At 41.9% G+C, this 23,304-nt stretch overlaps 1 protein-coding gene across 1 annotated transcript in view; it reads right to left on the bottom strand.

Moving 5' to 3' along the window:
• LOC138293370 (cytochrome P450 2J2-like) overlaps nucleotides 1-19,662 on the bottom strand; it is a 244,243-nt gene extending 224,581 nt beyond the window's left edge. The window contains exon 1 of the mRNA XM_069232566.1: nucleotides 19,376-19,662. Coding sequence (XP_069088667.1) covers nucleotides 19,376-19,585 — 210 coding nt within the window. The 5' untranslated portion in view covers nucleotides 19,586-19,662. The remainder of the gene's footprint in view (nucleotides 1-19,375) is intronic.
• Nucleotides 19,663-23,304: the final 3,642 nt, after the last annotated feature.

Genomic DNA, 23,304 nt, shown 5'->3' with positions numbered 1-23,304 from the left:
CAACACTTCAAACAGTAACACAGTGAAAACACACTACGGAAGTAGCCCACAACTAAGTGATTTGAATAAATGAAACAAAGCCTAAATAAAAAAAAAATCCAATTAGTAGAACCAGAGATATCCTATTTTAAAGATTTTTTTTAAAATAGCAGAAAAGGCATAAAACACCAACTGTGGATATCTGGTTGCTGTGGACAATGACAAAGTCACAAGTTCAAGCCGATCGAAAAAAGCGTGGCCTGACCTCAGGAACCCAGTTAGGCCTGCTGAAAAAAATAACACATAACTATTACAGGCACACTTCTTCTTATGAGTGGATATATGTCCAATTCACATTATAAGGGAGGGAGATACCAGTAAATCAGCCCCAGTAGCAATGTCCGAGACTCACCATAGCAGCTTCTTTTTTGGGGGTCTTTTTAATTGTCATAACATCAAGCAAAGAGTTACATTATGTGCCTAAGAAGAGCTGGTAGGCAAAACTTAGTTCAGGTGATTTGTGTCTCTAGAAGAGGTAAGGAAATAAGACATGGAGAACACCCATGGATGAATGACTTCTTTGTCACTGATTAGACAAAATATACGTCTTTGGCTCGCACTTGTCATCTCTCTCCTCCTCACCTAGGTCTCCTGGGAGCTATGGAATTATTGTTCTTTTACATTCCTTCTGCTCTAAGATGTCATATGGTAGTGATATCTGTTTTGTGTCCACTTTAATACATATTGGTGGATCATCAGTTTGCTCTTCTGAAACTGACAGTGATTACATATTTAAAGGCAAAGATAGAACTGCTGCTAAATATTTTGCTGTTGCAAACATAGAACTGTTTAGAATATTTGGTGCTATTAATTGGAAATGTGGGATAATATGCAAGTGATGTATACAGGTGAATAACAGATAGCTATAAAATCTACAATTCCTGAAATCTCCTTCCCGGGAAACGTCTGCTAAATTTACTTTAATAAGGCAACGCTGCCTGAACAATATTTTTTTAAAGCCACAGTTGTAGGTAGATTTCTGCATTTCCATAAGTCATGTGTACCACTGCTTCAAATTGGAAAGACCTTGAGTTTTATATCTCAAACAGACAGACTATGTCGCTTATGTAGCTGCACAGTAAAACAAGTGAGTATATACTTTGCCTCTGTCCTATGCTTCATGAGCTATGGAAGAACTATGTGCTGTAGCTTTTTAGGGACTTGGAATGTCTAGAGTGCTTTCTGGTCCCCTGAAAAAGACATAAAGAGAGAACAGCCTGATGCCATGACAGGCTGGACACCTCACTCTTTAAAAAAAAAAGATGGTACAAGATAGGCTTCCCAACTCTCCTAAGGGGAAGATTGGAGGGCACAAACCCTGTGAATAGCCATCTTTCCAGCAGTACCTCGTTCGTGGTGATCTGTCCCTGAATTATGCCCTGAGCACTGATCACAGCGAAAGCAGTTAAAAGACTCCAGGAGTTTTCATTTTCACTCTCGGTGATGTCAGTGTGCATGGAGTGCTGAATGGCACAAAGTTTTTTTTAAAACTCAGGCTGGGAGGGAAGTTTGTATCATTTTGTCCCCTACACTGAAGGAATCTTACAAAAACATTATTCAGTTTTTTGGGAGGAATTGCAAGAACCATTCCTGGCATTTGGGCAGAAATCAGGTGGAGAGGTTATATTCATGTAGAAATCTCAGTTTAACTTTTGCGAGTGCCATAAACTAGTTAGAAGATATGAAACACGTATCTGTCCATCTATGGTTACAATAGGTGGGATTGTAATGTTAAAGCACAAGTATGAGACACTATCCAATTCCCCCATCCCTTTCATTAGTCTTTTGTAATTAGAAAAAATGAACAGCAGCATCATAAGTTCATAAGAATAAATAGATCTACATAAGAGACAAGTGCAAAGAGTGTTCAACAGAACTCATGTGTCAGCCAGATGATAACAATGCCTGCAGCTAGAGGTGGGTGAGCCAACAAAGTAACAAGGAAAGCCGAACCAGAGCTGAGCCAGGAGTCCTTTCCTTTAAGGGCTTGTGCACGAGCTGAGCTCTGAAAATAGTTACCCAGTAAATTATGAAACAAACACGTAAAAATATGGATACATCTCTTAAAAATTCAAAAATGAGTATAGTTTAACATGCAGAAGCATTTTCTTTTAAAAACATAAACTTAAGACCCACCCTGGTGTCAATGCCATTGGTGAACTAAGAGGCAAGCCAGTTGTCAATCATACCAATATGTAGCCTCGATAGTTATTATTCATGAAGCAACATTATATTTTATTAAATCAAACAGACTTATTTGAAGGTGCTCGCATATGGGAAAACATAAAAAAGGAGACTTAGAGAAATAACATATTTCCGTGGGATCTCGCAATTTAATCGAGCTGGGAAGCTGGTTTTCTGCTTTAACATTATGCAGTTCAGACACTCTGTGGCTATCATTTTCTCTATCTTTTAGCATCAAAGGTTTATGCTTTATTTTTAATGTATGAGAATGTGGTTAGAGTATGTTAGCAGGCAGGAGCACATGAAAACTTAACTAGTTTTTGGTGCAAGGCCCTCGAGGTGAGCCAGAGCCAGGCCTCTGGCTTGAGCCATCCTCGAGCCTTCAGTATCCAACCCACCTCCATCTGCAACCCATAAATCACTGGGTTTCAAGTGTCCAATAACCGATAATGACTTTGGTTAGTTTGAAAAATTGACATTTTGAAGTCTCATATAAAAAACACATTTCTTCCATGATTCTCTTGAATCGGGAGGGTTGGGTTGGAGTCAAGCCCTAGCAATGCACAATCTCGTGAATACAATAGCAAGATAGATAAAGCCAGCAGATGTTGTGGTATTTTGAGAGAGGACTACAAAGTCGTTAAGATATGTTAGTTTCTAATCCACTATTAATTTCTCTAAACTCTTAACTCCAGTACTAATGGGTGCTGGAGCATATGACAAATATCTGTAACATGTCAGCCTCAGTATTCAGACAGCGAAAACACAGAGGGGAGTTTCTAAGTTTCAAGAAAATATTCTCTTAGGTGTTTTGTAAAGGTTCTGCAGATGTTAATGCTGATGTAGTTTAACACAGGAAAGGTTCAGATATCAATTGCTCGTGATTATTCTTTAGGAAATATTTCCCAAGGAGACATGTTTTCCGACCTTATTGATACACTTACCAATGAGTTACCAATGAGAAGATTTAGATTATCGGTTTGACCATCCATCAGAATTTGTATCGCAGTGCCACTTTCTTATGCGTATTCTTCACGAAATCGAAAAATTTAAATGAGTCTAAATTGAACTCTTCGAGTGTCAATCTAAGAAAAGATCTACCCAAATATAGGCTAATGGAGGTTAAATTGAGGATATCCCCTCTCTCTGTCTGGCAAGCTATAATCAACGTATAAAACACTGATTAATAACTCTCCCGACACATTCACTAACCTACGGGATAAACAGGAGGTAGAGTTAGGAAAAACAGACAACAGGAAATAGATGTATGCCCTTATGGCCCCAAGAGAGATCGTGATCATGAATAGGCTGCACCTAATGCACTTTAAATATCTACATAGGGTGTATCTGACTCTGGTACGTCTTTGGCGTCTTCAGAGGGGCTCAGAGCCTGAATGCCTCAGATGCGGAGCGGAGGCACAAGATTGTCTTCATACTGTATGGTAGGGAATATTTCAAACATTTAGGCCCTCATTACAACCCTGGCGGTTGGCGGAGAAGCGGCGGTCTTACCGCCAATAGGCTGGCAGTAAACTTTTTGGAATTATCGGTCATCCGCCACTTCTCCGATCCGACCGCCAGGGCGGAGACGACCGCTGGGCTGGAGACCAGGGTCTCCAGCCCAGCGGTCGTCACGGTTAGGAACCGCCATGAAATCCATGGCGGTGAGCACTATCAGCACCCCATCAACAGAACACCGCCACGCCGAATCACAGGATGTGATTCGGTGGGCGGTGTTCTGTTGACGGGGCGGTGGAGGTGGAGCTACCTCCACTTCCCCGCCGTCCGCCAGTATGGCTGCTGGCGGCTCTCCGTCCGGAAAAGGACGGAGGGCTGCCAGCGGTCATAATGCGCCGAGCGGAAAACCGCCTGCACTTGCGGTCTTCAGCACGGCAGTCCCTCGGCGGTCTTGTAAAAAGACCGCCGAGGTTGTAATGACCACCTTAGTGCCATACTTCAAAGGCTGCTAGAGTTAACTTGATGAACATTTGAAGTTTAAGTTCAATCCCCGAGGAGGAGAACATTTATCTACATTCAAAAATCTGATTATTGTATATAAGACCTTTGTGCAAACTCGAAACGTTATTGTTAAGCATTTTTGTGTATAGGGTCTGATTTTTGGTCAAAATATGACTCTGCTTGTCTGCTCTAGCCCTGCGTTGTATTTCATCATTTTAAAGAGTGAAAAACTCAATAACATTTTTTTTTTTTTTTAACTTTAAGCTTCAAATAAATGAGCACTTGAGATCGGGTGTGATTTCTAAATTATGATGAAATCTGACAAATTCTCCTGATTATTTAGAGGGATCAAGTCACTCCCAGTATGATCCCACTGAGGTTCACCATCACTTCCATCAGAGAGGTCAGACCACTATTTGGTGTAAAAATCAGTAATGGCTTCTTCCAATGCCTAGGACAAAGAGCTAAACTTTTTACTCCCCTCTCTTCTTTTTTTTCATTTTTTTAATCTATTTATATCAATATCTATGCCTGTATAGAGAGCAGGTCATTTTCATAATCGGTCTCAGGTAAAGAGATTCTTCCTTCTCCCTCTGATAACCTTGACAGAGAGAAGGAGGCCTGTTGTGAGTCCTGGTGATCAGAAAAAGTCCTTTGCTTCTCCTGCTGTATTTTAGGGATTAGTAAAGATGTTAAGGAATTCCTTTGGATCTGATCGCAGAAGAAGATCCCAAAGATCTCTTTAGTTGAGGATTATTGGGGTTACCCTGCATTCTCCCCCACACCTCACCACCACTATGTTTTTAACTGACAGAAAGGTACCTAGTCCCAAATAACCATAAGAGAGTTGCAAAGCATTAAACTTCAAGGATTTTAATTCTTCAGAAGGGGCAGCAGGGAGGTAATGTAAGGAGCCATCCTGAGTAAAATGATCACTACAAATACATAGGGTTGCTCAGGTTCCCCTGATCTGATATGGAATGGTAGGTGCTTCATGTTTGCATTAAACTTCACCTCAGGGTAGAAAAATCCTTTGAAAAATCCGGTTTGAGCTGGACCTGTGGACAATAAAGAGAGATACAGGTCTTCCGAATTCCTCAGTTCATACTGCTACTGCATTCAGTGGAGCATTAAGACCTCCCTGGATCATAAGGTGGATGGTGGCCGGGCCCAAAGCAAAGAGCTCACAAGCATCTATCAGCACATTGCTGCATTCAGGGAAGTCTTCACGGGAGGTCATTTGTCCCTGCTGGTCATGCTGACAAGTAAGTGGAACACTGCTGATCTTGCTGACAAGTAGAACTTGAGCCGCAAACATACATGCAAGCCGGTCTTCCACAGTCAGACAGCACAGCTTATCAGTGAGGAGGTGAGTTTAATTACAAAGAATATTGCATAGACACCACCATAATCTGCTGCCTTTTGGGTGGTTGTGACTGTGGGGGTAATGGTTATTCCTTCTTTTCTGTCTCCCTCAGTCTTCTTTTGAAAAATGCACCAGCCACCTGTTGTGATTATCATTATTTTTTTAATGCAAAGATCTTTCAATTCAGTATGAAAATATGGTAATAAATATGCAAAAAGTGAATAACTGTGAATCCATAAAATACACGTTTCTACCATCTTCTTCTGTTCAGCCATGGAGTCATGAAGTCCTGATAGTGGAGCTCATGCGAAACACATTCACAGGTGTGCCTTAGTTTTTGTTGTCTTGTACAAACAAATACTGCAAAACAATCCAACACTAGGTAAAAGGGGATTTTCACTACAACAGTAGGTGAAAGGGCATTTTGTAACTCTGTCAATAGTGGAAAGGGCATGTTTATTTTTTGTGGAGCGAACATACATGAATAGGCATGCTAAGTTCCAAGATCACAACCTATTGCCAAAAAATGCCTGCACCATTTTTTTTTAAGAACTGCAGTCTCCTCTAGTTTTCTTCCCGAAACAATCATTTGCCAAGCCAAGAGGTCTTGCCTTTGTGAAAGCTATGGCTTTGTCGATGTCTTTTGGCCATATTGTAGAGAAACAATGCTGCTGTGCAGCTTGGCTAAAAGGTATTAAAAAGTGCTATGAAAGTTATAAAAATAAAAAGCTCTATGATGCAGGAAGGAAAAAAAGCACAACACACTACTCTTCAACATGACTAAAAGACATTAGCAAAGCCAATAGCTCTCACATGTGCAAGAACTATTGACCTTGCAAATGCTTGTTTCGGGAAGGAAACTAGAGGAGACTCAGGCCCATATTTATACTTTTTGACGCTAAACTGCGCTAACGCAGTTTAGCGTCAAAAAATTTAGCGCCGTCTAACGCCATTCTGAAGCGCCATGCGGGCGCCGTATTTATGGAATGGCGTTAGCCGGCGCTAGCAGACCGGCGCTGCCTGGTGTGCGTGGAAAAAAACCACGTAGACCAGGCAGCGCCGGCGTAGGGGGAAAATGGCGTTAGGGCGTCTTAAAATGGGGCAAGTCAGGTTGAGGCAAAAAAAAGCGCCTCAACCCGATTTGCGCCATTATTTTCGACGCCCAGACGCCATTTAAATGACTCCTGTCTTAGTAAAGACAGGAGTCATGCCCCCTTGCCCAATGGCCATGCCCAGGGGACTTATGTCCCCTGGGCATGGTCATTGGGCATAGTGGCATGTAGGGGGGCACAAATAAGGCCCCCCTATGCCACCCAATAAAAATAAAAAAATATAAAAAATTATACTTACCTGAACTTACCTGAATGTCCCTGGGGTGGGTCCCTCCATCCTTGGGTGTCCTCCTGGGGTGGGCAGGGGTGGCAGGGGGGTCCCTGGGGGCAGGGGAGGGCACCTGTGGGCTCATTTTGAGCCCACAGGCCCCTTAACGCCTACCCTGACCCAGGCGTTAAATAGTGGCGCAAATGCGGGGTTTTTTGACCCGCCACCTCCCGGGCGTGATTTTTGCCCGGGAGTATAAATACGACGCATTTGCGTCGCCGTCATGTTTTTAGACGGGAACGCCTTCCTTGCATCTCATTAACGCAAGGAAGGCGTTCACGCCAAAAAATGACGCTATTTGCCCATACTTTGGCGCTAGACGCGTCTAATGCCAAAGTATAAATATGGCGTTAGTTTTGCGCCGAATTTGCGTCGAAAAAAACGACGCTAATTCGGCGCAAACGGAGTATAAATACGGGCCTCAGTTCTTTAAAAAAAATGGTGCAGGCACTTTTTGCCAATAGGTTGTTGTCTTCGAACTTAGCATGCCTATTCATGTATGTTCGCTCAATCCATTAAAATGTCAGATAGAAAAAGCAGCTGGGACACGGACCACATAGGTGCACGATCATGTTGCTGCCTTTGGAGTAAGTGTGACTACAAGGGGCAACCCTCCTCCGTCAGTTCCCAGACCAGAGGCTAATCCCCATTTTTTCGCAGGGCCATACCCCTTACATTTTCCAGGTAGGCCTATTTTCTTTGAGCACTTACCTCACTCAACGAGCATACAACCCTGCTCCTCACTTTTAGGGATCCTTGACCCTGATGAATGCCCCAGACCTTTTTGGCTCTTACTGTGGGCAGAAACATGTTGGTCCCCATTTTTAGACCCCCTGACTCATACTCAAAGGAGTCCCCACCCCCGTGTTTACTCTTACCTACAAACTCCTACATTACATTTCTTAACTAAACAGGTGATTTGTATGGTAATTTTATCTTTCACTACCCTTATCTGGATCACTTGTATTATCCAGCAAGATTAAATCTCAGCACTCCCTCTGAAGTTCTTTTAACAACGAGGTTGAGTCCGTCCAGGTAGTACCACCTTACCTGGGTGGGGCTAGGTGGTCATATGATGAAGCATGACACTATAATGTGTATGAGACCACCTAGTCCGTAAAGGGAACTCCCTCATAGGTCTAGCCACTTGTTACACCCATACGTCCCCTTGCATTTCGGCATTACGGCAAGCGCTTAACCAGTGTACATTGAACAGGCCACAACAGACTTGTTCTCCCCTACACCACCCCACACACCTTGTGTGTTTGCAGACTGAAAAGGTGCTCACACACTGCAACCCAGTTACTGAAGCTGCAAAAGGCACACATAGCAGTATTATAACAAAACGCCTCAACTATGTAATTACTTCCACAAAAGCATTTCCCCCCGCAGTGCGGTATTATTTTAGAAACTGTCAATAACATGTAGAAGTTTATGTTGCAATATTTACATGCCTATTAAGACCCCGTGCATGGTAAATTGACTCTCTTTTAGTGCAATCTGCATGAAATGCCATGGGATTGAGGCTGCGTCGGGTGAGAAGAAAACTACATAAATAATTAAGCTAAAGTGATATATGAGTCAGAGAGGGTCATCCATCTTGAAGACATTGTTACTGCTCTTTTGGGGAGGGGGTTTCTAAACCGGACATGAGGGAAGTTTTCTGCTGTAAATATCCCTTTGAAAATGAGAGAGACATCCTACTGAATGACATCAACATACAATAATATGCATGAGGGCGGGAAGGGAAGAAGTAATGTGGGGGATGGGAGGTAAAATGCAACAGGGACAATAATGACAGTGGAAGAAAAAATGAAAAATAGTACTTCAATCACAGTGCAAGCAGCAGAAGGACAGCAATCAATACTTGGTCTATGCTCTAGCTGAAGAAAGAGGAGTGAAGCAAGCATGTGCTGGCCAATTAATAGGCAGCAAATAAGCGTGACATTGAAGCCAACAAATGGTGAGCAATGGGCGGGCTGCAAACACCTTGTAATATACAAAATCTGTCAAGCAAGAGCACAGGTGCTGCAGGTGTTGTCACAGACAAGACATTAACCCCTTCGCTGCCAGGCCTTTTCCCCCTCAGGTGCCAGACCTTTTTTTGGCTATTTGGGGCAGTTCGCACTTAGGCCCTCATAACATTCTTCCATGAGGCCACAGTTCCACTGGTCATTACTAGGTGTCCCTATCAACTCAGATGCAAAAGCATTGAAAGTTTTATATGACGTTGCAGTTCCACTAGCTTTACTTGGGGTCCTTCACAAATCAACTGCGAAATTATTGAAATATTTTCCTGAAACTGCTGTTGCACTTGTTAATATAGGTCAAGCTCAAGTCAGAAACAGCTGCTTCAGATGACCCATCTCCAAGTTGAGGCTGTGTGGCTATAGTATCTAAATTTGCAAGCACACTTTTGCAATTTTTCATTTTTGCTTGTTTTACACAGAATTAATTATTTGACAAAGCTGCTTCACAATAATGAGTTAAAAGTATAGACTTCAATATATTTCTTGATTTTTTTAAGTTTGTGATCACGCTCTACTACTTATATGAACTTGAATCCACTTTGAATACAATTGCAATTAAATAACTTGTTTTGGATGTTTAGTTTCAGTGGGTGTAAGCTTTGTCTTTAATTTGAGGGGCACATTTTCTGCATACACACAGTACTCTTACAGCACCGCAATGGGGCAGATGCAGTTCCACAAATAAATTACACAAGGGCTCTCAAGTCAGATACATGTGACTGCAATGTCAATCGCAATCTTGTGAGGGGAGTGGCTTCAGCCTAAAAAATGTCATATACTGTCTAGTTACCCAAAGGACTTGTGTTCATCTTCAATAGAAAAGGTATACCAAAGCTGGTTTATAGCGAGGAATGAACATCGTAACTTACAATAAATCTGTTGAGAGTTATGAAAATAGTTGCTGTAACCCTAATATACATAGGGACTAACAATTTCTATTTTTAGGGTACTATTTTCTATTTGTGTGTGTACATGTGCAAGAGCAAAATGAATACACTCAAAAGGGAGGCATCCAGTGGCTGGAGTGAGCTTGTCTATTTACCTATATCTTCTGCTGGGGTGGGAGGGGGTATAATTTGGGACATGACAACAGCCCAAGGTGAAACAGTGTTAACTGGGACGCCCTATATTAATATTTATTTTTTTCAAGATTTCTTTTTGGAAAACATGAGGCTTGCAAGGCAGCTAAAGATGTTCACTTTCTGAGTAAAAATCTAGCATCTGCCAAATTTGGTGTAATTCTGTTTAGCCATTTTTTTCTGTATTGCTGTCTAAAATTCCTACCGGAAATTAAACGGGGAAAACTTCTTCGGAAAGCTCCCCTCTTTTTCTCAGCTTACACTTGCAAGATCACCCTGAACGTTTCTAGGAAGGAGCAGAGGTAGAAAAAGTGATTAGCAAAACAAATAAATTCTTCCTATGGAAACTGTGACCAATTACCACCAGTGTCGACTGCTACTATTAATGTATCATTTACATTTTTTTTAAGGATAACCCTCAAAACCCCCACCTTTTTAACCCCTTGGGTGCCGTGGACGTAACGGTTACGCCCTCTGCAGCATCGCTCGGGTGCCAAGGATGTAGCCGTTACGTCCTCTACCCGGCCCACAGCGGGGCCGGGTACAGGACGTAAAGGCTTGCACACTCCCCATGGGTCTCCCACCCTCCTCCCCTGGGCAGGGATGGAAGGGGAATAGCTTCCCCTTCCACCTCGACCCCACCGCCCCCAGTGATGTCTGAAGACAGTGCGCGATTGTGCGCTGACCTCATCAGAGGCCATCCCCATCGCGCGATCAGAAGAGAAATGCCCTTAAATATGGAAAAATTTGCCTATACCTGATTGGCATATTTAATTTACTTATAAGTCGCTTGTAGTGTGGTGTACCATATACTCAGGGCCTATAAATCCAATTCTACCAGTGTGCATGCAGCACTTATTGTGCCACCAACTTAAGTAGCCCCTAATGTTCCATTCCTGCCATTGCATACTGAATGCATTTTTAAACTGACAATTTGACTTTGCAATATAACACTCTTGCCAAGCCTCAAACTCCACTTATATTACATATGTCACTCCTAAGGTATCACCTAGGTAGCCAATAGGGCAGGGTGCATTGTAATTAAAAGGTTGGACATATGCTTTTAAGTTTTACATGTCCTGGTTGTGGAAAAACTCCTAAATTAATTTTCCTCTACTGTGAGGCCTACCAGTCTCATAGGATATCGTTGGGTTGCCTTATTATATTTTAATAAGTGCTAACTTTTAATTGCGAACAGGTAAGCATTTCATATTTGATATCAATGAAACTGTAATTAGAAATTCTCTTTAAAGGTAAAGTCGGATTTTAAATTACAATTTTGAAAATGCCTCTTTTAGAAACTTTGCATTTTTTTGCCCTTGCTAGTTTGTGTCTGGTGCTATTAGGCCTTTTGACTGGGTATAGTTGGCAGTTGGACTTTGAGAATTCCTCCCAGACAGCCACACATTGGAGATATCAGGTGTGCCTGGATGGGCCATCAATTGGCACGATGAGGGGGCGTAGCTGAGTGCAGCCCCAATAGCAACTGAATAGACTGTGTTCTGCCTTCACATTAAGGACTTGTCACCCCTGCATTGTTTATGCAGCCAGCTTAGAGCCCGGACAGGGGAGTCAGGAAACTTCAAGCACTTCAAAGGGAATTCTCTAGAACTTTCTCCTACTTCAAAGAAGGCACCATTAAAAAAAGGGTACCCCCAGAACTTCTCTTCAGTTTACTTTCTGGACCTATGGAAGGCCTCTCAGAGATCTGTCTGCTGCCGTGGACCCCTGTGTAGTTCATAAGACCGCCTTGCTGCACCTGAAGGACTGTTATGCTGCCTGAAGTCTGCCTTGAACCCTGAGAGGCCTGCCTTGCCACTTGAGCCCTGCTTTATCACCTGCATGCTTGACTACCAGAGTGGTTTCAAGGGCTTCTTTGCTGGCATCTTGTTCAGAGCCTCAGGAAGAGAAAAGGCTCCCACCATCATGAACCCTCACCTGGACCGAGGCTGAGTGAGTCCTAACCCTCCCCAAATGGTGCCCCTCCAGTCCTGGACCCTTGGTGGTGGTTCTAAAGGTTCCCAGATAGCCAGAATCCTAAAATTGGGACTTAGAGAATTGTTGGCTAAAAACTGCTCTGAGAACCGAGAGGAGACCAGGACCAACCTGACGGTCTATCCACCTAAGATGCATTGCCAGTCGCCCTCACTTTGCGGCAACTCCAGGTGCATTTTTCTCTAATGCAGCAAATCCTGTTCAGTGGTCCTTCACCAAAGGAGTATCAGACCTCCTGGAACGCTACAACTTCCTGCCTCGTCCCGCTGTTCACCACTACTTCGTCCCTGATGGCCACGCTCCCTCCTCAGACACCACATGTAGCCTTACCCCACTGAACTTTACCTTCTCAGAACATTTTCCTCAAACTTTCTTCTAAGTCTGGAGGTAAGCGCCGACCAGGCTCAATCCACTTTTTGTATTCGAGCCATGCTCTATCGCGGTTGGCCATATTTTTCGACTTTGACCCGTCGACGTGACAAGATGTCCATGGTGGTCGCTTTGATTTTTTAGGCACTACTTTTTACCTTGAACTTCACAAATTCATAACTCCGGTTCTTCTGATTGGATTTTTGTTGTTTTTGTTTCAATTCATTACAATTGTCTCTATTTTTCTAAATTGGTGTTTGTTTTTTTTTAGGGTTGAGCGCACAAGCACTCAGACCCTGTTGTAATCTCTCTTTGGGCTTTTAACCATGCCCATGTCACGCCTGTCACTTTCATTGGTTCGTGAGCGTTTTTTTTTTTAATCCGCTTGATTTCATTAGTGAAAAGCATACATGCATACGCTATGCCTTTTCTGGTGTTTAGCCCTCCTGGAGAGCACCGGCCAACTACTGAAAACATACGAGACTCCATGTTTTCAGCACGGTTTCTGGACTACTTTATCTTTTTATTTTCCACACAGCGCGATCGTGCTGGGTTTTACATAGCGCGCTCGGTTTTTTTCTTTCAATTTGTGTAGCAAGAAAAGAACGGTTACGAGTTTACAGCGCTAATAGCTCTAACTCACGCAAATGCGATACCTGTTGCATTGCAAATGTTTGTCTTGGGTTGTGTTTTCACTTTATTACTGTTTGAGTGCTGTATAAATACATTATTCATTGCCTCTAAGTTAAGCTTGACTGATTTTGTGCAGAGCTAACAGAGGGTTAAGCATAGGTTAAATTTGTGACTTTTGTGGTTCACCCTGACAGGGATTGTGGCTGTTGCTTGAACAGGAGTCATCCCCCATTCAACCAACAACCCAATTTCTGAATGAATATGAATATGCTACTTATAAAGTGCGCTATAACTCTCAAAGGAGCATCTTGGTGCTATGCAGAAGACCTGTCCCAACTTAAAGGAATAAGAAGAAAGACTGAAAGATACTAACTCACAGAATTAAGGGACAATAACAAGTGTCTGGTACTGAAAAAATCCAAGTCTTTAATTGTTTTTTAAACAATGATTCTATTTCTCACAGTTATCTTACGGAAATCAAGCACAACTTATAAGCTGGATATGTATAACCTCCTCACAACAAAGATGAAAGACATATCCAGCGTAAAAGAGTGTGAGAGATACATCATGGATTTTAACGTGCCCCAGTATATTCTGAGAAACATTTTAAAAATAATTGAAAAATATTGAGATCAGATGAACATATGAGGAAGATTTTACCTGAACAGCCACAAATAATCTATAGAAAAGTATCCTCCTTGGGTGATCTACACACACAAAGTTACATGCCAACATTAAATTAACTATCTATGGAGGCAGAGTGGCTTCTGGAACTTCTCCAGCTGTAAAGCGTGTTAAAATGGTTAAATAAATCATTTTACGAACTTGGAAATGGACAGAAAAGGAAGATTACAGAATATATTACATGTGAAACAGCCCATATAGTTTACACGCCAGAGTGCAGTTCTGGCAAAAGATATATTGGAAGCACAACAGATAAATTGAAACTATGGATACTGCAACATCTTTGTGCAATTACAAAAAAGGACGTTTCCTATACAGTGGCAAAACATATTTGGGAGGCACATAATGGAAATAAAGAGGACCCGATTTGTTATGGCATCAAGCATGTAGCCAAAAAACAGAGGGGGAAATCAGTAGTCAATGTTGCGAAGAGTTGAGTCTAAGTAGATCATATTAATGGGTACACAGATCCCCAGAGGCCATATAATCAAATTGTTATGAATTTCTCCTGAGGAGTTATTTTACACCCTTTTTTATACTTGCATCTAACAAAATGCTTATTCTTGGACTTTTACTGTAGGGATAGACTGTCCAATATCAAGTAGTCAAATATGTTTGATTTTTGTGACTTTAGATGATGAAACCTGAATGTGATAAGGAGTGTGCCAGGAGAAGTATATTAACAGATGTAGTATGTATATGATTTGGGGAGCTCAAATATGATAGACATGATATTGAATTGAACGTGACATCTGGATAAATCAAGTTTAAGCTATGTATGCAATATATGATGCCAGTATTTTATGTACTCTATGGTTTTAAATGCACATGTTCCTTAGATCTGGAACTTTAACTTGTATCTATTGAATATGCACTTTAAATCAGGCACCTTATCTTTCATATGTGCAATATGAAATGCTAACACATGCACTTTATTTTAAATAGTTAGGTGAAGTGTTACTTTAACTTCAAATCTGTGTAATATTAGATATAAGCCCATGCTCTTTATGCTAGATAGTTTAGGAAAACTGTTAATTTGCTATAATATGTATACTAGCACATGCACTTTATGTTAGACATTGTTATGTTTACTTCAAATCAGGTACCCTGTTTTCCATTTGTGCGATATGAAATACCAGCACATGCACTTTATGGTAAACAGGCTAGGGGAAGAGTTACTTTAATATAATAAGCTTTAGAAGATGTGTATTGGTGTGTAATATGTATTTGAAGGCATATAAAAGTGTATACTTAAATGGGGTACTTTACCCTGTATTTTGTGAACAACATATTCACATGCAACTTAAGCCGGATACCCTTTTGGTGAAATCAGCATTCTAACATGAGGTCATCTAAATGCTGATGATATTTGTCCTTGCATACGTATAACCCTGTAGGAATTTGCACTTTCCATAGGCCAGTCTATTAAGTAATAGATGTTTGTATAATGCATGCAGCCAGGTGTTTCAACTATGTTCCTGTTTGCTGTATTAGAAATTGTTGCCCGTTTTTCTTTGGCTCTCATTTTTCTTGCTGGCATACGATAATTAACATACTGATATGAAATGAATAGGATTATTTGTTTATAGGTTATACAAAACATTGTTTTTCAAAGAAGGAAACAACCAACATGAAAATAGCTGACATAACAAAACCTTTATTTGAAGTGGGAATTCTAGTATTTTTTAATTAGCCACTGAGTTGGGAGGAGTGCATGTCACTGCAGCCTTAAGAGACACTCGGATAAAGTGGACTCTATGGTCCTGTTGAAGACTTTTTCCGAAACATGTAGGTCATGGTTAGCACTTTTAATGTAATTGCATAATTATTTTTCACGCCTGAAGAAGTGTTGCTGTGCCGCCCTTTCTTACATGTTTTCTGTTGTGGGTTGTAGGCATGATGAATATTCGGAGGAAGAGAATAATGAATGTACATTTTTATGTTGAAACTACACCCCCTCAACTTGGTGAAGGACATTTTAAGCTGTTGCATTTTAATCAGGAGAGATATCCAGTAACAATGTGAGTTGCTGCAAATTTGTGACAGACTAGTTGATCAGCTGCTTCTGTCTTAAGAGGCGTATCTTGTATAGTTCTGAAGGGCTGCAGTCTTGTTAAAGACTTCACACTGTTTTTCTGACTTGAGAAGGACATCTAGTAATGATGTAAAAATGTCAATGGTCATTAGAGTGCTGCATCAGACTGTCGATAACCAGTGGCGATATCCAGTGTCTATAGATTCTCCCATCCCATTCCCCTTCCCCAGGCCTACAGGTAATAAACATATTTCTACTGTGGGTATGCCTTCTGAACATTTTAAGCATTGCTTACTGATGTTGGATATATATGGCAGTGGAATGTGTTCCCTTCTAAACAGGCTCTGAAAAGTTTAGCTTTGCAGACCTGTAAAAGAAGAGATTATGCTCATTAAAAAGAAAAGTCCTCTATCACTCACCTTTTTATCCTTTGAACGATGGTGAAGTATTTCCATATATGGACCAGATGACAGATTGACAATTAAGGTTTGAGGTCTTTAAACTCCCAAATAGGCATTAATGCTAGTTTCTCTACCCCCACTCTAGTGTAATTGATTAGGGCTAATGGCTGAAAATATACATAAACCTTAACCTGCAGATGTACTAGTACTTTGATCTTGCAGGATTGCACAATATTTTACCCTTGCATGGGCAGATTTTACAACGTTGCGCAATGTTACATTACCAAATTTGTAGAACGCAACAAATGCCTCGAAAGGTGTCCTAGTGCTAAGTAAACACAAGGAAGTGTCTGAATCAAAGCACAGAGACATCGCTGTCAACAGACTGTCAAATAAACCTGCTGTCAAATAAAACCTCTGTTTATTTAATGTCACGTCCCATTAAACTGCAAAGAAACTTATAGTAGATTTTGTTTTGTAGATGTGGCAGTTTCACTTGGTCATTTTTTCTAGCATTTTTTTAAATTACTAGTTTAACATAATGTACAGATTGTGCTTGTTTTATACAAGATTTATAGCAGTAGTCGACAGAACTGTTAAAATCAAGTTATTGTAATAATCCTTTTCTATTACTTTGTCACTGTTTTCACACCTATCTCTTCGTCCTTCCTTCTCCAATTTCCGCCTTTCTTTCTCTTGCTCTATTTCAAAAGTCTGACTAAGACAAGTAAGTCTGCTCCCCGATGATAAGGGCCAGAGCTACCACTTGTGCAAATTAAGCACTGCATCAAGGGCTATGAAGATCTCAGGCAGTTAGACAGTTCCTGGTCCCAAACTCCATCAGGAAAAAAAGAAACCCCCATGGAACTTGGACCATGACTAATAGAGGCAACGAGCAGTAGAAGCCAGTGCTGACGTGTCCGTAACTCTCCATCTGTGACAAAATGTAGAGCATTTTGTACACACACATCTTCGATATACAAAAAAAAGCAGCTAGACCCCAACTTTCATCTTGACCAGAGTAAAGAGAAGCCGAACTTATATCTCACTAAGGGCCAGATGTAGCAACCGGTTTGCATGTCGCAAACTGCGAAAAACGCAGTTTGCGACATGCAAAACGGCCATCGCGATGCAGAGTCACACTTTGCGAGTCGGTACCGACTCGCAAATAGGAAGGGGTGTTTGCGACTTGAAGTGGGTGGTAACGCATTTGCAAATGGGAAGGGGTCCCCATGGGACCCCTTCCCCTTTGTGAATGTCGCTGAAAATATTTTTTCAGAGCAGGACCACTGCCTACTCTGAAAAAATGAAACCAAATGGTTTCACTATTTTTTTGAATTGCAACTAGTTTTCCTTTAAGGAAAACGGGCTGCAATTCAAAAAAAAAAAACTGCTTTATTAAAAAAAGCAGTCACAGACATGGAGGTCTGCTGTCTCCAGCAGGCCACCATCCCTGTGAGTGCTGGGACTCGCTATGGGGTCGCAATTTGCGACCCACCTCATAATATTCATGAGGTGGTCTTTGCGACCCCATAGCGAGTCGCAAAAGGTGTCTGAGACACCTTTCTGCATGCACTTTTGCGAGCTGCAATTTGCGAGTAGGTATGACTCGCAATTTGCAAGTCGCAAAAGTTTTTCTTGCTACATCTGGCCCCTAATGTCATACTTTACCTGTTTTAAACAAATGTTGCCTACTTTCGACCAGAGTGGGGGCTTTCACTGAATCAGTGACATTTAGGCCCAGATTGACAAGAAACTGACACATCAGTAGTGATGCGCCAGATTTCTTGCGCGCCACCTAACGACATCATGGATGCACCGTATTTACAAAGCAGCGCACCATGGCAAACATTAGGCCAATAGATTAAAAAATGTTTAGGCTATTGTGGCGCTTTGCTGCACTAGTGTCGAAAATGTTTACGCTATTGCAGCAAAGTGCAAGGAGGCTCACTGATTTCAATGGGTGCATCTTTTTAATGCCTGCTTTAAGCAGGTGTTAAAAATAACACCAAAAATGGTGCAATAAAATCTGGTAGATTTCACAGTGCCATTTTTGAGGGCCACCTAATGCCGGAACGCCCCCCTTGCATGTATTATGCTTGGCGCAGGCATAATGTGGGCCAAGGAGCCGCAAAGTGGCGCACTGCATGCATTGCGCCACTTTGTGAATATGGCGCACTGATTTTTGCCCCGTTGAGCAACATCAGAGTAAAAAAAAATCTGACGCTAATGTGGGGCAAGGAGTCACTAAGGACTTGTAAATCTGGTCCTCACATTCTTTATCATAGTTGACATTATGGTATGGTCACGCTGCAGCTTAATATAATGTTCTACTTTTTATTTTCACCAGATTGTCCTCACAGGACCTGGAATCTGGCTTGCCGTTTCTTTCTATATATGCTATTCATCTTCAGTTGATGGTTGGTTGAGACAATACTCATAACACAAGCAATGGTTCATTTGTAAATGATACTAAATATGCCACAAGTTTATGCTAGCTTGCTGCTACAACCAAACATCGAATGGCTTGTTAAGCTACTACCCCATAAACCCTTTCCTATATTCGACCAAAAAGACCTGATCATACCAAACAAAACCAATATCCTTCAAAATAAAATTACTGGGCATCACCTGTGACAATTACCAACTTATTAGGAGATTGGGAAAGATTAGTGTCCGCCATTATTAATCCCATCAAGTGCTACTGAGTCCTATCCATCCTGATGAAGGCACACAAAATGTGTACCAAACAAGACTTGGGATGATTCAAGGGCTTCTAGGACAAAATGCTCTTTCACATCTGCTGTCCGCAGGGCATCTGTTGTAGGACAGTTTACACTACAGCTGCACCTGATACCTTATCTGGGTGTGTAAGGAGGTGTGCCACCTGTCCCTGTTTAACCTGCAGCGTCAGGAAGGGAGTATCGCGCTGCCGCCGCTGCTCCATGAGTGAGGAAAGGTTATGCTGTCATATATACCTGTTAAGTGCATGAATGAAGCTGGGCACTACTGCTCCTGGTGTGGAGCGAAGCTCGCGCTGCTGCTCTGTGCGAAGTCTGTTCTGCGCGAGCGTGGCTCGAGCTGCACTTTGTAAAGTCTCCTTGGAGTACGTGAACTTGCGCTGCTGCTGCCCACTTGTTATTGAAACGTCGTAATAACTAATTTTCTGTATACAAAAGACAAAACCGTGGATCTGTCACAGCTCGTTAAAATTTTCCTACCTTATTTATTGCGACCTGAGGCTCAGCGAAGTCCAAGGATGGTAAACATCCAATAATGGGCCAGGAGAACGGTCCTGGGGGAAAGTTCTTCGGCGCCCTCTTTTTAATATAATCGGCAGCCAAGAAGAAGACTGCTGAAAACAGCAGGATGTTTGATACGGTCACCTGCTGCAGAAGGAAAGTTACCACGGACAAAACCGACAGCTCCATAGTACAAGGCAAGGTTTTATCCGTCCAGGTTACAATCCCTGACGATCCCAGCTCCGTTCGAAATGCAGGAGCGTCCGAGGGCCCCGCCTCCTCGTGGACTTCCGTGATGTGGGAGTAACCGAGGTTAACGCTTTGCGGTCTATCAATTGCAGCTTGTTCAGAAGCATCTCTAGAACCAGCGTTCTGTGTCCCAAAAATCTAAAAAGTATGAAGGAAGTCTTCATAGTTTCACTTGTTACTCCAGCAAGTCAGGGGGTGTCAGACGTGCAGGACAACAAAGGCAGCATCACCAAAATAGGAGGATTTCACCGGCAAGCGAAGGTAGAAGACAAGGTATATATATATATATATATATATAGCAAGAATGTAAGATGTTAGCTGTTGTAAACTTTGCTGAATTTCAGTAAGGTTTCACTAATTTCGCGACTTCACTGCTATTGCGAGCTCGTGCTGATCCAGACTCACGACCAAGAATTAACCTATTTCTTTTTGGTATTTTTCATCACGCCAACATCCGTCATCCTCGTCACAGACTTACCCACTTGACGAATTACCCCAAAACACAATTATGAGATGGTAAACAAATTGTTTTAGTCAACAATTACTTCGCTGCAGATTTCATTATAAAAACGTCCAAATTATCACGCTCATTCGAAAATAAAATGTAATTTATGAGACAAAAATGTGTCGAAGATCAAATTGCTTCCTTACATATTTATTTTAATGAAACGCCCGATGTTTTGCCCAACTAGTGGCTACAGACCTTGTTGAATTTTCTAGCAATATTCCCGGCGCTTCTTGACCAACTTGACACAAAAGCTTCAGCTGTTGCTTTCCTCACCCATCCGCTGAGGGTTGTTGTAGATGTTTTTTTACCTTTGTTGGCTCGTCCATCTGCCACAAATCGCCTGCTTCTCTCCTAAAGCCTGGAATGACCTACCTCAGCACATCCGAGCCTCCTCTTGAGTACTTGAATTCTAAAAGAAACTGAAGAATAGGCTCTGTACCTATCCCCAACACTGGCTTGACTCATACCGCTCCTGCTTCAGCACCAATAAACCCTCCCGGCTGAGTGCTCTAACCAAATACTTGAATCATAACCTAACGAATTAGAAATTTGTGGCACAAAATTATTTTGTTATTTTCAGCTACAACAATAATCCCTTCTGAAATCTAAATATAATGAAACAGTACTATAGTCTAGAGAAAAAAAACCTGGTTTGAACAATCTCTTGTGAATAGTGGAATTTTGACTGAATGGTTTGAATTTAGGGTCTGTGCACAACATGTACTCCACCTGAAAAGAATCATCAGTAAGGGCAGGATATAAGAAATGCCCCCAGCCCCCCAGCCTTCTCCATGAACTGATAGCTACAAGGAAGGAAACCATAGCCTGATGACCCAGAGAAATGAGCTCCCCTAGACGTTAAGGAGTTTCCTGTAAACCTCTAAGAACTGTTGAAATATCCCAAGAATAAAGGGGAGCCAAAATGATAAGTTTTATAGCTGTTAAACTTTTTAACATCTTGCAGCTAATGTTAGTATTTCTGATAAATTTCCTTTAGACTTTAGCTTATCCAAACTTTTGATTGCTGAGCACTGAGCCATTAAAGTCGAGGGAGTTAAAACGTTCAGAAAACCTTTGCAAAACAATGCTAAAATTTGGAAGGGATTACCTGTGACAGATGACTTTCTATCTAGACCATGATTAAAAAATCAAATGTTTTGCATAAGATATTAATGTTGATTTATTCTCAGAAGCTTGATTACTGCACTCTACATTCTTAGAACATCCTAACAGTTGCAGCTCGACCCCTTTAACTTCCAAGCGGGTAGACATAGCTGCAGTAACTGTGTTTTGGAACATGACCCGAAATTATGATGGAGGATGCTGAATTGGAACAATGAGATGTAGCTCTACAAGCAACAGCTTCAGAGATGGAAACCATTGTCCCTCTGGCCAAAAGAGAGCTGTTAGTATTACCAATACTATCAGAAAAACAGGAATTGGTGGGAAGGCATAAAGAATCCATCCTGGCCAATGAACCGACAAGGCATCCATCCCCCAAGCCTCCAGACACCATGTTTACATGAAAAATCAAGGGAGCATAGCATTCACCTCGGATGCAAATACGTCTAACCAAGGCTGACTGATGGAATCCCTCACCGGTTGAAAAACCTGCTGACTGAGATGAAATATTGCCAAGGATGGCGTGTTTCAGCATAGTCTGTTTGTGTGAAAGTTTTGTTCCCCTGGAATGTAAAAAAAAGGTGTCCGAGATTACAGGTTTGTTTCTGCTCACGAGGGGCGGCAGGTTGTTCAAGGGCTAAGGGGCTGCGCCCCTAGCCTTTTCTGGCCTCTCTAGTGAAGCATATATTTAATTACATGATGAAAGTAAAACATTTTCTGTATAATTTCCGAGTGAAAGTTGTGCACTTTGAAAAGCCCCACTGCGCCTGCGTCAGTATGTGGCTGAAAGCTGCACAGTAGGGCTGACAGGGCTTGCCCACGCAAAGCCCTTACGTTTTCTCAGAACGCAGTGACATCCCTGGCTTATCTCCTCCTCCACCAGAAGCCCTGATAGTAAACAGCCTTGAGCGTTTTTTGTTCAGCCCGGGTTTCTGAAAACTTCATGTCACCCCGATATTATGCTCCACCCTTTCCTATTTACTCAAATGGTGGGGTGTGATCAGAAGGGTCTACGTACCAGAGGTCACATTTAATTAGAAGAATGTGGCATTTGGCAAAGAAAATCCCCTTTTTCTGCATTACAAGCAGTCTGTGGCAGATAAATGGAATAAACACAATAAATAACTCCATCCAGGGCTCTCTGGGAGACAGGAGTGTGACCTGAGGACCCCAAGTCATAAATATGCCAAAGACAACCCTGCACACAAGTAAGTTGGAGCTCTATCTTTTTTATAGACAATAAGAAAAAAATCTGTTCTCTCAGCTCTCCTTTCACTGCCCCTGTAGGTGAATGGAAATATGTGGGTAGCGAGACTCTCTCACAAGGTGCAATTCCGTCTTGTATTTGTGCCCCACCACTGCTTTCAGTCACCAGCCACCACTGCTGCTCACCTACATATGGACTGTGTTAGTCTGGCCAGTGGTCTGCTTTTTGTCCCCCTCTGGCAATTTACTTAACATTCACTATTAGATTGTCTGTCCTGACCAGGGCTGCTTTTTTCTCTAACGACTGTGCAAACCCCTGCAAAGCACACCATAATGCTGACAGTACTCTCCAGTTGGTGTTTTGTAACCTCTCCAACTGTGATCAAGAGCCCTTCTACTTGCTATACTCTAAGTTGTCCACCCAACCCCTCAAACTTGTGTCCTTTGTTCGATTTAAGGTGAAAGGATTTTGAATGGGAACCCTGTTCTGTCAATTTTGTGGCACTAACCACCAACATAGATCCCTAACCATCTCCTCAGGTGAAACAGGGATGATCTGTTTGAAGTTCTTTGATCCAGGGGATCAGTGTTTATACAGGTGATTCACTAATGGCTTTAAATGAGGACGAGGTCATGGGACTACCACAGTAGTTGCTGACCACAACCCCTGAATCCCTAACCAAGTGCAAGCTGGCTCCTGTTGGGTATTTGTGATCTGAGTCTATAACTTCAGTCTTCTCTATTCCGGTAGAAACAGCTGGCCACCCATGGGTTGAACAAGGCACCGACAATAAGACTGATGAAGGTGATTTTTGTGCAAATT

Source organism: Pleurodeles waltl, chromosome 4_2 (genome assembly GCF_031143425.1).
Source record: "Pleurodeles waltl isolate 20211129_DDA chromosome 4_2, aPleWal1.hap1.20221129, whole genome shotgun sequence".
NCBI classification, from domain to species: domain Eukaryota; kingdom Metazoa; phylum Chordata; class Amphibia; order Caudata; family Salamandridae; genus Pleurodeles; species Pleurodeles waltl.
Note: the sequence above shows the minus strand (reverse complement) of the source record. Positions and strands in the feature narration are given on the sequence as shown.